At 35.6% G+C, this 18,587-nt stretch overlaps 1 protein-coding gene across 2 annotated transcripts; it reads right to left on the minus strand.

The window, feature by feature from the left end:
* Nucleotides 1-1,128: 1,128 nt before the first annotated feature.
* Nucleotides 1,129-8,778, minus strand: LOC110684710 (protein RDM16-like). 2 transcript variants are annotated; one of them, XM_021861149.1, is made up of 7 exons: nt 8,619-8,778; nt 8,002-8,375; nt 6,882-7,169; nt 6,372-6,716; nt 6,093-6,287; nt 5,850-6,010; nt 1,129-2,712 (listed from the first exon to the last, which is right to left on the minus strand). In XM_021861149.1, the coding sequence occupies exons 2-7, from the start codon at nt 8,350-8,352 to the stop codon at nt 1,833-1,835; spliced, it is 2,220 nt and encodes a 739-aa protein (XP_021716841.1). In that variant the 5' UTR covers nt 8,353-8,375; nt 8,619-8,778; the 3' UTR covers nt 1,129-1,832. The 2 variants fall into 2 exon arrangements, with proteins under 2 accessions (XP_021716841.1, XP_021716842.1); XM_021861150.1 differs by lacking the exons at nt 8,002-8,375; nt 8,619-8,778 and having other exon boundaries at nt 6,882-7,006; nt 7,089-7,169.
* Nucleotides 8,779-18,587: the final 9,809 nt, after the last annotated feature.

Genomic DNA, 18,587 nt, shown 5'->3' on the forward strand with positions numbered 1-18,587 from the left:
CGCTGACTCCCTGCTGGACGATGCCCATCCCGCTGGCTCGATTCCCCCTTCCCCCCACTAGCGAATCTCACCCAACTCCTTTCCATCCCCTTCTCGTTGGTTTTCTTGGTTGTTTAAGGTAGACATCTCATTGGGGTTTTTGGGTAGTTTGGAGTCTGATTTAAGTTTTGGGGGCTAGTGAATAGGGAACGAGGGTCGTTCCGGGGAGAAAGGGGCGATTATGCGGTGGATCGAGGAGGGGGAAATGAGAGGAGGGCGACGCGTGGGGTGGGGGAATTCGTGAAATAGGGGCTGTTCGTGGGAAAGAGAAAGGGGTTAGGTGGCCGCGATCCCCGACAGGGGAGGGGTTGTTTCACTACTTGTTTGCGCCAGAGAGTTCCGCCAGTTGGGGAGTAGGCCAAGCGCTGGCAGCAGAGACGGGTGTCAGGCGTTGGTGGCTGGCTAGTGAAGGGTTTTTTTTTTTTTTTTTTTTTTTTTAAATTCTTTTAAAGTTTTTTGATTAAATTTTTTTAAAAAGTTTTTTTGATTAAATTTTTTTTTTTTCTTATATAAATTTTTTTTTTTTTATTAATTTTTTTTAAAAGTTTTTTGGTTTTTTTTTAATTTTTAATTTAATTTTTTTTTTCAATCACGTCCTGACACGTGTTACGTAACTTGTTATACCAAGTTTTATGACCGGTTGGAACCATTAGAAATAAATTCAAATTAAATTTCATATTATTAAGAAATAATCAAAACTTGGGATTATTTTGAGAGCAAGATTATTGCTATCAATTTTTCCTAAATATAAATATAATAAATTGCGCAGAAATTATATCAATTTAACAAAAATAAAGTGAAGTAAACAAGACCTAACTAATCAACCAATAATGCTAGATTGTTTTTGGATTATCATCCTTGATAATTGGTATGATATTACGCCCATAACAGGATCACGTAAACATATATTTGCAAGATTTTCAAGTGACGTAGAACCTCTCATGCATAACAAGGTAGTTCAATCTTTAGGTATAAACATATCCCCACAAGCCCCCAACTTTGTTGACTTGTGAAGAGGAGCACATGGATTAACAAAAAGTAAAACTTGCATGATTAAACTTACCAAAACTGTGTAGAGTAAGAAGATGGTGAAAGAGAAAGTTATGTGCTCGTGTACTCCGGTCAATCCCTTTCAAGAAGAGGGAGCAATGCCTTTCAATCGAGATGTCAACAACGCGGTCTTAAGAAATGACAGTTTGGCAAGAAAGATCACAAGTTACTCATTAAAATATACTAGTAACAAGAGACAGACAAACTACAAACTCAAATGGTAAAGAATCAAAACAGTATAATTTAATAAAGACTAACAATCTTAGCTAGGCACATCAAAGATCTCGGAGCTGTAACTTCCAGGAAAATCAGACAAGCTACTGCTGAGTATATGGCCAAAGGATTAGGAACAAAGATCTCTGGCTTGTATATCAGTAGAAGTTTGGTCCAATGATAACTTTTTACTTTAAGACTTGATCTCTCGTTCTCAAAGCGCTAACTTGATCAGGTCACGCTAATATTTTGCCGCAAAAGGAGATTAGTTTAATTTCATACTATCACCATTGAAGCACTCATCCTTGTTCACTACAGACAGACCCAATAAAAACTACTGCCCCGGAAAGAGAAGAAAGATTGTTGAGGTTGTGCAACTTTATGTATCTAATAGTAGTATTTCCTTCCATTCCACAGTATGTCCTCAGAAGTCGGCAATTTTAATTACACAACCATTACCAAAAATTCATTATCAGTAGAAAGCAGAAATATTTCTGTAGCTTGACTAGCAGGTACAAACAGTGAGAACTTCATATCTGGTCATCCACAAAGTTTGCAGCCAACTCCCAGTAGTGGCCAACACCAGCATCAAAAAAAACTTTGCGGGCAGCAGCCTCAGTTCTGCAATCATAAATGAAGAACCGATTAAAACAAGGTTTTGCCACACTTCCTTGCCACACGAGAACACATTTATTTGGTGGTTTTTCCTCATCATCATCTTCCTCTTCATCCTCATTTTCCAGCTTGGCAGCCCAATCTATCCGCCGAAGCATCAGCTTCCCATACCTCTGAATGGATTTGCTTCCACCTTCAACGACCACAACACTAAAACCCTCAGAAATGACAGCGCAACCAGTTAAACGATTCTCTTGTGCATTAATGTCAACTTTAAACCGATTTTTTGGGTGTGAAAGGTCATTGATCTTATAAACTGATACGATAGTTTCCAAGGTATTTGGATCATCAAACAGCTTCCTTTCTTTCTTTTCACGCCGCTCAGCAGGCGTGAGTTTGCGAGCAATGTTCCTGTCCACATGGGCCTGCTCACGCTCAGCTGCTGCAGTTCGAATTTCCATCTCCAATTTTGTGGGGTCTTGAGTTGCCTCAGAACCCAACACCTTCATGAGGTTACTCATTTTAACTTTAGGTTTGGGGGGCTCAATTAAACCTTGCCTAATCATCTCCTGCCTTTCCTTCTCCTTGGCCAAGCGACGCTGTGTACGGAGTTTCTTCTGTTCCTTCTTAGTAAGTTTCAGCGGTTGAGGTTGAGGAGGGGCTGGCTCTGCAGGAGGCTCAATAGGACGGGGGTGCTCCACATACATCGTGATCTTCTCCATCTTTACTCTATCTTCAATGGTGCTACCATCAGCAATATCAGCATAATCACCAGAACGCAGAAGAGGCACATCCCTGAGCATATATCAGGTAATTAGCAATCAACTAAAGATCAAAATATGTTCACAAACAATGGTTAACCAAACCGAAGATAAATAAAATGAAAATAATAACAGCGCAGTTCAACTTTCAGTTCTACTGAAACTAAGAAAGACACTAGCATGCCCTTACTGTAAAACAACCAGAAAACTAATTATTTGGTCTCTATGTTTAATTGCTGACTGAAAAACAGACAATAAAAAACTAAGATGTGCAGAATAAGTCCCATTGCAATTGACAGTAATACTTTGAAATGGGTAAGTACAAAACATTAAGAATTTGCTTTCATGGGAGTAAGTCTCACTATTTCATCATTAAGCAAAAGAGACACTCTCAGAGTTCATATACATACAGCAAGCATATCGTACTAGCTCAAACCTAACCACAACAAATGCACCATATAACAGATTCAAAGGAGCTGGTTCACACTTCACAGCACATAGATGATGACATATTGACATTCCCTTGGTCAACAATAGAGCACATTACAAAGCAAATTTACAGACCACAGATCAGAGGGTTTGCACAAAAAAAAAAAAAAAAAAAAAAAAAAAAAAAAAAAAAAAAAGAGTTCAACCAGAATGGATAAGTCAATTAATCAAGAAAGTGCAATAATTATACAGTGATATAAAGCACATCAGTTAGCCAAGAAAACTAATTCCGTTTCTCTCATTTAGCAACCAAAAAGTTGGCAACAACAACCTCTATCTTCTAGAAGTGACTTGAATCCAAGACAATAAGGGAAAAAATAACATTGGCAATGAAGAACATGTGACAAGCAAATGCAATCTGAAGAAAATTATAATCGGATTTATCAAAATTTCTGTCAACATGTAAATTACAGTAATCTCCCAACAGACAGGTGAGTAGGAATGGATCTTTAGTTCATTTAGAAATTAACCAACTTACATAAATCACATACTTCAACAATACTAAAGGGTGTTTGAAATGAAAGTTTCAAGAATGGAGGTAATACTAAATTTGCCTATAAAGTGGTACTTCGTATTTGATTGATATTTCAAAATAAACTCTTTCCTCATTTAGTCTTACTGCCCCCACAAGGGACTTAAATTACCCAAAGCTCCTCTAAAATCCACCAGGGCCCAAACTAGACCACCAACATCTAAATCCAGTCAGCAACTAGCTCTATTTATATATTATCCCCACCAGTCACCACAAGCTACCAACAATCCAGTTCAAACACCAACACTAGATACCACTACCACCATCAGTCATCCCATTTCCTTGAATAAAAACCACAGCCACCATCAACCTAACACCAAAACCCCTTCTTGACCCCGAGCCCAAAGCTCAACCCCACCACCCAAATCTGTACCCCATTTTTCCACACCACCTCAGCCCAACAACCCAAAATTGCCACACAACTCCCCATCTCCTTCCTCATAAACCCACAAATGCTACAGGCTAGTGTTATAGATCAAGCTCCTTTGAGGGAGTGTTTGCCGTTTGGTTCATAGATTTTAGGTACGAGGTATGGTTTAAAATGGGTAAATTCTGTACCTAATGTTTTTTTTTTTTAAATAAATAAATAAATAAAAATTCAATTTCTAGACTCATAGCTCAAACCTCAAACACACAAGGTATGGGGTCTAGAAACCCAAGGGGAAAGGTGGATATCGTATCAATATGACTAATACCATACTCAAGGTATCAAAAATAATAGAAAAAATCCATTCCGTAAAAACAACCAAACACAAGGTATTAAGAATCAAATTCCCACCTTGTTTTCATTCTTGATTCCAAACCATACTATAGTGTGAATCAAACACCCCCTTAATATCCTTAATGCTTTCTAAGTCTTTTTTTCAAAAGTTTGCAACTTTGCAATACCTTAGAAAATATTATGGTAAAAAAATGTAATTCCAAAATAAAGCTCTTTAGGGGCAGTGATTATGACAGGTCCAAGCTTCTTACCCTAAGTTTTCTTTGCTTTCATGAATGTATTGTCGATAGACTTATGTTAATAGTGATCTAAGACACCCATCACTGAACACCCTGCGCTCTTTGTAACACGGTATTTTTTAAAAAAAAACAACTGAAACTCATGCATGCACATACAATAAAACATCGCATGATAGCTCGCACGCAATTGACTGGATAATAAAAAAAGAACACAAATAAAAAAAAAAAAAAAAAAAAGAAAAACTACCTCTATAATTCCAACACATTAACAATGTTCATCATTCTATTCTTATAATAGCCTCTATGTAAACTTCAAACTCTTCACATTATAGTCCTCTTCCATATTAGTGTCCACCATAAAAACTACTGTTACTACTCTATCCCAACATTAACAATGTTGGGCTATTCTTATAGCCTATGTAACTTCAACTCTTCTTATAGTCTTCCATATTAGTGTCCACCACTCTTGACATTTTGACAAGGGTACGAAATCCTTACCCGAATACCCGATACTTCAATGCCCACTCAGACAATATAATCATCTTGAACCACATATACAGGAAAAAAAAAAATGTACATATTAAAGGGAGAAAAAGAACATGTGCATCATGTGCTCACAAATAGGCTTCAAACAAGCATTGTTTGTAAATGTATTTGAGTTCTCTAGGTTAAAGTTCATGCAAAAAGTCTTTAAAAAAACAGGAATAATTTCCATTTATGCCATAATCCCTGCACCCATGTCCATATTTAAGACAGAATCTCCTTTTCGAAAATTGATAACCTTGACACGTCGAAATCTTAAATATGTACCGGCACATCGTGTAGCTACCCTACCTTCCTCAACACCCCCCCCCCCCACTACCACCACCGAAAGAGAAAGAAGGAACAACCCAGTAAAGGTGGAAAATTGGAACATGAGATGAAACTGATAATGACATAATGGCCACCAAGATTGTCAAGAAGCAGCACACAATACACAGTTAAGTGTGTGAACAACAGGTGCATAGTAGCATGCAACGAAAAATAAGTTGTTTTTATTTATAAGATAAGGTAGGCTAACTCGGCTAACTCTAACAATAATTAAACTGCAACCTAGAAAAACGCATGTAGAACATTGCTTGAGTATGAAGAAATTTAAATTTTTCAAAAGATGTATTCAGCTTAACTTGAAATATAACTATAATACTCACCACCATTCAACTTCTGGAATTGACTCCTTTGGCTTCTCTTTTGTGATAACTCTTTCTGAAACTTCAATCAAATTTGGATTAATGTTCGGCTCTGCCTTTGCCTTAGCCAGCTGTGCCTGCTTAGCCTTATGCTCCTTGGCTTGGGCTTCTCCAAATTGACTCTACATAGCAGAACCATATCCATGTATAAGTGCACAAGAAACCAGAATACAGTACAAAATATTCTTAGAAAAAGGTACATACCTTCAGTTTGATAATTTCAGCATCTTTAGACCATTTACCTTCCTCAACAAACTGGAAACTCATTCTCTTGGGCCTGAGAAGTTTGGTTTTGTCAATACCCATCCTTGGGTCGAAATGAGGATTCTTCTCTGGATCAACTTCCAATTCTGGCTTGTGAATCTGGAATGCATCTTTTTTCTGCTTGTTAATGTTAACCTGAAAAAATTGACGCAAGACATTAAGTCAAAAACAGACAGACTTGCACACATGCTGGGAATGATATACAAGTCATAGACCAACCTTAAGAGTACTAAGACTGCTTGGTTTAGATATGTTGACAACATTTCCATGCTCATCAACTTCCCTACCAAAAGCATCCAATCGAAGAACGGGAGCCTTTGCAGGTTTTTGAAGTGCCGCAGCATCAGGTGGCAACTTCCCAGGAAACAAATTAATCAAAGGAGCAAATTCTGTATCCTGGCGGAAACCCATCTTGGCAGCAAGTTCCTGAGCACGCTTCACAGCTTCATACTTGGCAGGGTCTATCATGCCAACTGTCTTAGCAGAAGAAGAAGCTGGAGGAACGTCAGGTGGTGTCTGCTGAATTCCAGCAGCATTAGAGGATTTACTTTCTTCTTTATTTGACTGTCACCCCAAACAAACAAACGGATAAGAAGTTAGAATAGACTCATTACAACATTATGCAGCAATTAGCATAAAATATTGTTAAATAATTTCATTTCACAACGGTAGCAATTGAACACAAAAGACGTGGCATATGTGAAATCAGAAAAAATAAAAGGAACGCACCGAAGGAGTCTTCTTCGTTTTTTCAGCGATTTTCTTATGCTTATGCATCTGTAAAGCTTTCTTAGCTTTTGCTAAAGCATCAAGGAAAAAATTGCCACTCTTGCCAGCAGTTGAAGGTGTCCCATCTGTACTAGATTTTCCAGTAACCTCATGAGATCCGGTAATATTAACTCCCTTATTTTCATTGGTGGTAGAAATTGAAGATACCTTGGTGGCAGTATGGTTATTAGCAGAGAAAGATTCGGATGCAAATCTTGATGACACATTGAGTGATTCCTCAGCCCGATCCTGCAAGAGAAAAAAGAATGCAAATCAGCATCAAAAAGTTCATGATGCTTTGAGTAAAAGTATCAACCATCGTCCCCAAAAAAAAACTAGGATAAAATTATTAGACACGGTGTTCAACAAAGGAAAATGTGTCTTGACATTGATTCCCAAATGAAATCACTTCGGCAGATCATAAGTAATAAAGATGCATAAATTCAAATCATAGAAACTACCAGAGTACCAATAAACAACCAGTGATAAAGCAATGAACTAGCTAGCAAGATCCAAAAAAAGAGTTACATATTCATTACAGCACAAAGCTTCATTTACTAAACTATTTGAATAATACAAAGGAGGGTCATTAAACTAGTGAAAATAGCGTTTTGAACTCCACACCTGTATCAAACAACTAATCAACCAAACCCAAGATGTAAGAGTCGAAGCCAGTTATCATTACACTTGTCATATTACGGAGTACTATTCATATAATCGAACACTCCATAAAAGAAAAATATAAACAAGAAGTGGAGAATCCAGACATGTTCAGTTGCTCCTGGCAAAGTTGCCAGACAACGTAAATCCTAAATCTTGCGGTCTACTCCACAATTTCTAACACTTACCAAGATGTTCAATTGCAATTTCCTACAATGCATTACCTCCAACTCCAAACAAACATCGATAATCATAACCTAACGCATTCATATAATCGAAAACATTCAACCTATTACACTAAGCTCACTAACACTACTCAATCATACTACATTCTAATTCAAAAACAATTACCAACATACATCCAAAAGCAATGAACCTCAAATAACAACCATAAATCAAAAATTAAAGGAAATGATCTTACATTCGGACGGGAACCACTCCTGTTACTAGGTTCAGCAACAGTTTCACCATCCTCAAATCTCCTCCTAGCCCTCTTCCTATCTTTATTACTGTAATCACCGCCATCGTGGCCACCACCGCCTTCTTCGTCTTTCATCACCTTAGCCTTTTCTTCCTTAACCCTACCATTACTTTCATCATCCTCGAATCTTCTCCTAGCCCTCTTCCTATCACTATTACTATAATCGCCGCCTTCTTCGTCTTTCATCACCTTAAATTCTTCTTCCTTAACCCTACCATTACTTTCATCATCCTCAAATCTTCGTTTCTCTCTCCTCGAAGATCGACCCTTCTCATGGCTTCGTTCTGACATTGAAGGGTTGTATAAACCAAAGCCTGCAACACCATTAACAACCAAAATTGATTCAGTTAACAAAGTATGCTACAAAAACTACATCAAATTCTTCGAATAATAACAACCAATAATCCACTTTAGAAGAACCCTAAATTGCGTATTCTGACAATTGTATTAAGGATTAACAGTGATTGTGAAATTGATACTCGATAATTTAAAAAAAAAAAAAAAAAAAAAAAAAAAAAAAAAAAAAAAAAAACCCAAAAAAAAAAAAAAAAACTAACCTCAAAGATTGCTTCAATGGAGAAGAGAAAGCTCACAAACTGCTTCAATGGAGGAGATAGAGAGAGGAAGGGGTGCAGCGATGCGCTCGAATGTGAAAAATCCCTAAAGGCGAAAACGGAAAGTATGAGAAAATCCAAATTTTTTTTTAGAAAACATAAAACTAATATATAAAGCTAAACTATTAGACAGCTCACGAGGCAACGACAATTGGCATTTTAACTTTTCGCCAAGGGTCGCATCACGTATTTAGATTTAAATCGGGCATCGCACGGGCACAAAACTAGTAAGGGCCTGTTCATATTTACTGAACTGAGCTGAACTGAACTGAACTGATTGGAGCTGAACTGAACTGAACTGAACTGAACTGAACTGATTGGAGCTGAACTGAACTGAACTGAACTAAGCTGAAATGAATATTTTATGAGAGAGGGAAATTAAGAGCTGAACTGAACTGATTGAACTGAATTGAACTGAAATGAACTGAACTGAACTGAAAATAAGTAAATATGAACATATCCTAAATAAATAAAAGTAATAACTACGGGTTCGTTTGGCATCACTGTGGTTTTCTGTTTTTTGGTTGTTTGTTTTTAAAATATATATTATATATGTAACATAATGAATCAAAAATTATTTAGACTTATTAAAATTATTTTGAACACTGACAACAGAAAAGTAAAAACACCTTTTTTGAGCTTGTTTGGCATCATTTTTGTTTTCACTTTCTTGTTTTTTTTTTATAAATCAAAAACCAAAAATAGTAAACAAGAAAAAGATGTTTTCACTATTCTGTTCAGTTTTCAAAATTATCATGATTTTAATAAGTTTATATAATTTTTTATTCATTATGGGACATATATCATATACACCCTCTGTTTTTAAATACTTGTTCCACTTTCCTTTTCCGCCGTTTTTAAATACTTGCTCAATTTCCTTATTTGGAAATCTTTTACAATATTTAATTAATTTATCTCACCAAGTGGACCTAACAATATTAATTCCATATTCTCTCTCCTTCAACTCTCTCCTCTACTTTTGGGTTTATACCATTTTTTATTCTTCCACCAACCCACTACCTCCATATTTTATTACTTTCTCCAATTTCTCATAAAACTCCACGCAATAGGAGAAATGGAGCAAGTATTTAAAAAGAGAGGGAATACTTTTAAAAAAAACAAAAAACCAAAAAAAAAAATACCACAGCAATCCAAACAAATCCTTAGTTTTCTATTTTTGGTTTTTAGTTTTCAAAAAAACAGGAAACTGAAAACCAAAAATGATGACAAACAAGCTCTACTTCTTCCGTTTCTTTTTAGTTGATACATTTCTTTAGTAACGTTACCCATGCACAAATTCAACCATTCATAACTTTAATTACCGTTACCGATAAGAAAAAATTGTGAAAAGTTATATTTTGAAAAATTTATCGTGGCGAATCTAACAAGATCCTACATGACTTCATTTTTCATTACATTTAAAACACAAAACACGATCAAAGGAGAGCGTGTGAATAATGCTAAAGTCAAAACACATTTGTCCCCCCCCAAAAAAAAAAAAAAAAAAAAAAAAAAAAAAAAAAAAAGTGGTATTGGGCCATTGTTGTCGAGAAAGGAAGAACAAGAAGAGGAAGATGGTGATGAGACGAAGAGGAAAGCTTCTGTGGTTGATCGTTGGGAAGATAGATGGTGGTGGCTGTGTTGGATTTCGGGTGGTGATGGTGGTTGTTGTGAGTAGATGAGAATATTTGGTTTGTTTTGTTGAGAAGATTTTGCGTACAACGGACTCACGTGAGTCCGATTTTTAACACATATGCATCCCCACCCATTGCCACTACCTAGCCACTTGTCGATACCCGGCGACCATATTGCTCCTCCTATACCCCGACGCCGGCGACCCTCCCACACCCTATTTCTTCAATTGGATATTTGAGTAAGCATCTCTAACGTCAACTTTCAGAGGTCTGTTTTGGCTTTAGAAAGTCACGATATTCCAGCTGCCTCATCTCTCCTCTTATCTAATCCAGATTCTTGATCAAATTCACATCGGTAAAAGTTGAATTCAAAGAAGTCCACCACTTAGAAAGTTAGAATACAATAATTGCAAAGAGTAAAATCATATAGTACAAGCACAATCATAATCATCTTAACAATCCCAACAATAGCAGCTACTGTATAAACAATTATGCAATTCCATCCATGATATTAGCGCTAGTTCCCTCTATAACAAAATGCAATTCAGTTATGAATAAATTTCAAACTGAAACAAACAAATTAAGTTTGATGCAAATTCCAACACCATATGTTTCTATTACTACCAAAATAAGATAAGACCGAAACTACCAAAATCTTTTCAGAAACTTCAACAGCAGTATATATGCCCGACCAAAATTATCTAATGTCTGACCTATATTATCTAATAACTGATACTTATTATCTAATACCTGACCAATATTTTCTAATTTCTGACACTTATTGTCTAATTTCTGACACTTATTATCTAATACCTGACCAATATTATCTAATTTATGACACTTATTATCTAATATCTGACCATTATTATCTAATTTCTAACAATTAATTTTTTTTTTTCTGTTTGTATGATTGGACTCACCTGAGTCCGTTCTACACAAAACTTTTCCTGTTTTGTTTTATTTTACCTTTTTTTAGTAAATAAGTTGCAAAAAATTACTTATTTTTTAAACAGGGCAAACTCATTTATTTTGGTAGCCTTTTATTTACTTGTTCTTTAAGCTAAGTTTACCTTGTACAAAATAACAATTTAAGTTTGGTTTAGTGTGAAAGATTGCACCTTCCAAGCTTAAGGTTGGGGGTTCATCAATTCCCACTAAAAACACTTTTGAGGAGTGGATACCTTATCCTTTTTTGTCACTTTAAAGTTTAAAATGAGGGTTGAGGTCTACTCAGAGTCTTTCTCCTTACCTTAAGAAAAAATTTATTTTCTAATCCGTGATTAGAAAATATAAAAATTTGGAATGTATTAATGCAAATCTAATAGGACCATATTTCATTTTTTTTTAATGAATAACGTACATAAATAGGGTTGTACAGAGTGCGGTTTAGACAGCACCAAACCGCAAACCAGACCAACCACCAAACCGCAAATTTGTAGTTTGGTCTGGTTTGCGGTTTGGTTTTTATTTTGTCCAAACCGTATTATTGCGGTTTGGTTTGGGTTTCCAAAAAAAATATAACCAAACCAAACCACAAACCGCAATTTTACGGTTTGTGGTTTAAATTAAACCGCAAACCACAAAACTGCAAACCGCAAATATAAACCGCATTTTTATACGAAGTATAATACAATGATATATCATATGGTAGAAACTTAAGATCTTCAATTATATGTTAGATTCTTAACTTATTAGTTTAATTGTATGTTAGATTATCAATTAATTAGTTCAATTAATAGTATGTTATACCCTTTTTCGATTAGATTTTTTATAATCATAACCGTTTTTTTTACTTTCAAACTCTTTTGAACTTAGTTGTGTACCTGTGGTAGTATATTCTCATGTGGTAATATATTCTCAAATTTTGAGTGTTTGTAAGACCATCATCACTCATAGTATAAAAATTTATACCACCCTTCTCTCTCTACCACTTTTTCACTCCTCCACATCATCTATACCACAATACAATATACTTTCTCCAAAAATCACCCCACCCATGGTATAAAAAAAGTTTACCAACACACTTTCTCTCTCCTATATGTATGAATTATACACTTAATTAAATTATAATTATATTTTGTTTTATGTTAAAAATAACTAATTACTCCGTACTATTTATAAATTTAATTAAATAAATATAAGCAATTTAGGTAGAAAAAAGTGAATTTCAAAAATATATAAAACTATATCAATATGGGTGTCTATGTGTATGTCTTGAAAAATTATAAAAAATGGTAATTTTTTTATAATTTTTGACTTTATAATTTTTTCTTAAAATGCAATTGAAAAAAAATAAATAAAAGATGTATGACAACCAGGCCACATGGCATGACCTGGTTGGTTCATGTTTCACGTGGAACGAAGCAAAAGTTTACCATGGAATGATATACTTCCTCCGTTCTTTTTTTATTGCACCATGAGGGAATTCACGCTTGCCAATGCATTTTTTTAGCTATTAATATCTTCAATCATATTTTTGTAAAAATTATAAAAATTTGATATTTGAAAAGAAGATTTCGAGACGAATCTAACTAGATCCCACATGACTATATTTTTCCGAATGGATAAATCACAAATGATGGTCAAAGAAGATTAAGTGAATGTGTAAAAGTCCTAATAGTGCAATAAAATAAAAATAGAGGAAGTATACCATTTGATGGTATAGTTTTAGGAAAAATTGCTCCCATTAATCTGAACTTTGCCTCATCCGCCGAAATTAATCCCAACTTCAGTTTATTATCTATCACTCCCAACTTTGGGGGGTATTAATTTTCGTTGCACTCAAATAACTTGCAACCAGTAAAGCTGGTAAACCTTTGTGATTTTTTTTGCACACGTGTCAATATTTAATTGGTTGAGAAAAATAAAGAAATAAAAAAATTAAAGTAAAGAAAATTAAAAAAAAATAAAGAAAAATGTAAAAAAAAAAAAAATTAGAACAACCCAGCAGCACCCACCACCACACGAACACCACCGCCGCACATCAAACCACCACCACCGTTGGCCAAAAATGGCCGATGTTGGGGCTGAATACCCTAAACCGGCCGATTTCGGCCGTTTGTGGCCGATTTCGTGCATAGGCGTCGCCGATTTCGTGGCTGGGTTCGCCAATTTCGAGGGTGGGGAGGGGTTATCGAGGGCTGGGGATGGGTTTTCGGGGCTTGGGAGGGGTGATCGGGGACTAGGGAGGGGTTATCGGGGGTGGGGAGGGGTTATCGGGGCTGGGAAGGGGTGTTATCGGGGTTGGGGAGGGGTTATCGGGGGGGGGGGATCGGGGTGGGGGAAGGGAAGGGGTGACTAGGTGGCGGTTTCCGGTAGCGGGGAAGGGGCGGTTTTTTCGGCGGGGTAGGGGTGGGGGTGTGGTGTTTTCCGGGATAGGGTGGGGGCTGGGTATTTTCTTTTTTTTTTTAATTTTTGTTTTTTTTACCTATCACGTGTTGACACGTGTCTAGGTAGTAAAAATTTGTAAATTTGAGGAGGTTTTTTTTTTCTTTGAAAAATTGCGGTTAAATCACAAACCGCACCGCACCAAATCGCAATTTAAATTGCAGGTTGGTGCGGTTTGGTTAAGAATGCGGTTTGGGAAAAATCAAAACCGCATAATTGCGGCTTGGTGCGGTTTTACCCCCAAACCGCACCAAACCAAACCGTGTACATCCCTACATATAAGGTCAAATTTTAGTTAAATTAGACAATCAAATTCGATCAGAACAATTTATGCAATTCATATGAGATAACCAAACTAATCAACGCTCAATCATACGTACAATATTTAAACCTTTCTACTCCCTCCGTGTTTTTTTTAAGTGTTACAATTTCATTTCCGACTGTGTTTTTTTAAGTGTTACACTTCCTTTTTTTTTGGCAAAAAGCTACATTAAAATATTATATATCTCTCCTCTCATGGTCTTCATCCAAACCCACTACTACTTTTTTTTATTATATCTTTCCTCTCAAATTCATTACATTTCAATAAACTATTAACCCCACTATATTTATTTTACAATTTTTAATACTCCAACTACCCCACTTACCTCTTATTTTATTTAAGTCAATTACATTACCTAAAATTATGTGCCGGTCAAAATGTAACACTTAAAAAAAACACGAAGGGGGTAACTTTTTTATTTTATTAACGGTTTTTTCAATTTAGTTCCATCCGGTAATGGTTATTATTAATTCACACCCTATTCAGACATAGCCACTAAATATTAGAAAAATTAAAAATAAAAATTCATTAGAAAAAGGAAAATGATACTCTATTTTACTAATGTTTTATGAATTTTTGGAGAGTTACACATGGTAAATGATAAATATATAGTGAGTAGGGACGTGGATGAGTCAAATAGAAACCTACCTCATCTTAACGTAGACCTGAAAAAAGGGTCATTTGGGTGGGTACGAGTCTGGTCAGATAGGGTTTGGTTAATTAATTTAGGTCTGGTTTGGGTTGGGTCGAGTCAATTCGGGTTTTGAGTCAATGGTAATTCGGGCCGGGTATGGTATCGAGTTAACACTTCGGGTCGGGTAGAGTTCGGGTCGGGTCAGTCTTATGGTCTAATTATCGGGTCAAGTTCAGGTCGGGTCAAATTCGGGCCGGGTTGAATTTAGGTTGGGTCAATTCAGGTATTAGGTCAAGTTCAAGTCAAATCCACTTCGGGTCGGGTCAGCTTTGTATTCGGTTCAATTTTGGGTTTACATTTTTGGGTTATGGGTCGGGTTATTTGGGTCGGTTAGAATTGCGAGGTGTATCTTAGTGTATTTGAATAATAACCAAATCATAGGAGTTGAGTTCATGGGCCTTTTGCGATAAATTATAATACTAATTTCTCCATATATGTCATTAGTTTCACCAAATTTAAAATAAAGGTGTGTTTCTTTGTAATTTACAATTTTAATTTATTTAAAAAGATTTTCTTACGGATGTCAATTTTGTAATAAAATGTTTGTTGTGGTGAATGTGATGAGTACATAATTTTTTTAAAAGGGTAAGGGGTGGCCCCACCTTAATTTTCTATCACAATAATATCAAGGGAGTATCTCACCCGCAGGGGAAGGGGATATGAGCCTCGAACCTGGGTCACTACCACGGGAAATGAAGCCTAGCTCCACTGAGTTATGGGCTTCTTGCTCGAAGACTCGATGAGTACTTAATCTTAGGTTTTTGTATTGTAGTTAAAGGATATTATAGGCGTCGTTCGAAGCGCGCCTACGTTAGGCATGTGGTTAATATGCTTGGCACTCATAGAAAGTGGGAATTGACATTATACGGTTTATGGAACTTGTAAACCGTTCACGGATCAATTAAGACAACCAAGAATAAGGGACAACGATAGGCAACAACGATTGACCCGTAAAGGTTACACCCCATTCATAATCCATGAGATTACTAACTTCATAAGGTTCGAAACCACGAAAAGAGGATTGGGGATGATGGTACGAAGTGAGTCATGGAGTCACATTCGCCTGTATTAGCCTGTACTCAATTCTTATAGCGAAAATTATTCCTGCGATCTCAAAGGCATGCAAACAAATATTCAATTTGCTCCAAACTATTATTAGGCTAAATTGGTTGAATATTAATGCACACATAATTCTAAAATATTAGTGATTACTTGATTAAATAACACGATTAAAAATGAACCTAAACAGGTTGTCCAAATTATCTTATTAGTTGTGATTTTTCAATTACATACATATTCCCTTTAAACATGCAATATGGTGATCAATAAATATAATAGAATAACATCAACATTGGAAGCTATTTAACAATAATATCGTTAGTCAAATCAAATCATATTGTTGGTGCCTAGAAACTGAGGAAATCAACCTTGTATTTATAGAGAAATTGCGAAGGGTGAAGCACGGAACCCTAAAAGTGAAAAGGAGCCGCGAAGAAACCCTAGAAAAACGCCGCGTCATGGCGCGGAGTACCGCGACACGGTGCAACATACCGTGACATGGTGCAAAATACCATGACACGACGTCCCTTTTTTCCTTAAAACCGTCTAGTTTCATTTTAACCCTATTTCTTGATCATTAAGTACGTAATATTTAGGTGCCGCTTCAAAATTTCGGGCTTATTTAGACTTAGGGTTTTTATTATTTATTAATCAGGTTTAATTAATAAATAACATGAAATGGATTAAAAAAAGGTTTGGGCTAGAATATGAGTTGAACTGAGTTTGAATAAATGGTTTGACTGATATGTTTGACTGAATATGGGTTTTAAACACTTTTGGAAATAAATACTTGACCCGACCAATAATGGCGGTGAAAAGTTGTACATCATTGTGTTTGGTTTGGGGAGACATTTTTAGATGTCTACATATACTACTTTTTTTTAAGAAAAATAAAGCATATATTAATCAAGTAACGTCGCGTTTGGCCATCGTTAAAAGACCTAGCTAAAATGAGCCCATACAAATTCTTTTGGAACAATAATTAGTTTCCCACCGAGCTACTGTACTACATTACCTTCCCTTTTCACATGTTACTATTGTTCAAAGAAATTGTTACAATTTATAATGATACACATAATTGTTTCAGAAACTTTTTATTTCTCTCTTTTATCCAAAAATGGTTTTATTGTTAACCTTCGTTATTTGTTGCTTCTTTAAGGTGTGAGAAATGTTGGGTAGTAGAATTTCTGAGAATGTTTTCACTAGATTAATTTGAATTTGAGATTTTGAAATTAAAGATTTTTTAAATCATAATTTACAAGCACAAATTTATATTTTATTTTATTTATTATTTATTTATTTTTTTTACCTTTTTCCATGTAATTAACAATTTTTCCCCCTTTTTTCTTAACTTTTACATTAGTAAAAGTAATTAATTTTGTGATTAAGTTTTGAAAATGTTACGGGGTAAACTGTTATGTTTTTCAATAAAGTGATTCTTTGTTATTTCGTACGGAGTAATATTTTGAGGAACAAAGAATTCTAAACAATATAGATACTTGGAACTATAAATGAATCACTTTTCATATTTAGGATATGCCCTGAGGGCCTGTTCTCTTACGTTGAAATTCAGTTCAGTTCAGCTCAGCTCAGTTCAGCTCAATTCAGTTCAGTTCAGTTCAGTTTAGTTCAGTTCAGCTCATAATTTCCTTCTCTTATAAAATATTCTTTTCAGTTCAGTTCAGCTCAATTCAGTTCAGAACAGTTCAGTTGAGTTATGTCAATGAGAACATACCCTGAATTTTAAATTCGGGAAATAGGGCAAATTAATTGAAAAACATATACTATCATCAAGGGCGTCCATGGGCTTGTGCAAAGGACCCACAGCACAGGGCCCAGAAATAAAGTGGGCCCCCAATTGAAAAAATCCTGATAATGATACAGATAGGAATAATGTCTAAAATGTTTGGTTTATGAAATTTGCTAAGTTAGGTCCTGTTCACTTCACCTTTAAAAAATAATATTAAGTAAAATTAATTTCAGTTCAGTAAAAATAATTTAAAATTGTTGTTTTATGAATACTACAAGAAGGGGGGGTTGAATTGTAGTATGAGAATTTAGCCAAACTTTTTGCGGAATTAAAATTAAGTTAGCTAAAGGAACTGAGAGATTAACTAAAGGAACTAAAGAATGCAAGAGAGATTTACGTGGAAAACTCCTTGGCCCTAACAAGGAGAAAAACTACAACCACTTGGGATTTTGGGAAAAGAATCCTCACTATAATAGGGAAAATGATCCTATTACAAGCTAACGACTCAAACTCAAGTTCCTCTACGAACTTGAGACCCTGAGGAACAAGTCACCCAACTTGTTACTCTTCTCTTCTCTTTCTCTCTTCTCACTTCTCTGTTCTCTCTTCTCTTTCTCTTCTCTTTCTCTCTTCTCGTTCTCTTTTCTTTCTCTTCTCTTTCTCTCTTCTCTTTCTTTCTTCTCTTTCTCATACACAAACGTTCACTCGAACTTCCCCATTCCCCAAATTACAACTCGAAAGAAAAACAAACTCTAGTATAAGAACATTAAAAACACTCTAATGAACTTGTGTGGAATTGACACTTGACTCGATTTGAAGCTTGAAAACTTATGTGAGCAAGGGTGGTTTTTCCATCTGAAATCAACAACTATTTATAGACTAAAATTCGTTTAGGAAAAATTTGTGCAGCAAATCCATTACGCCACTACTCCAACCCACTAAGAAGATCATGTCCCTATAATTAAGGAACCATGAACTCCTTAATGTGCAAACCCATGACTGAAGAAGAACATGGGAGAGTAGTCCGTAAGTTTTGGAAAACATGGGAGATTTAATTTAAAAGATA

This window comes from Chenopodium quinoa, unplaced genomic scaffold, assembly GCF_001683475.1.
Source record: "Chenopodium quinoa cultivar QQ74 unplaced genomic scaffold, ASM168347v1, whole genome shotgun sequence".
Classification (NCBI taxonomy): domain Eukaryota; kingdom Viridiplantae; phylum Streptophyta; class Magnoliopsida; order Caryophyllales; family Amaranthaceae; genus Chenopodium; species Chenopodium quinoa.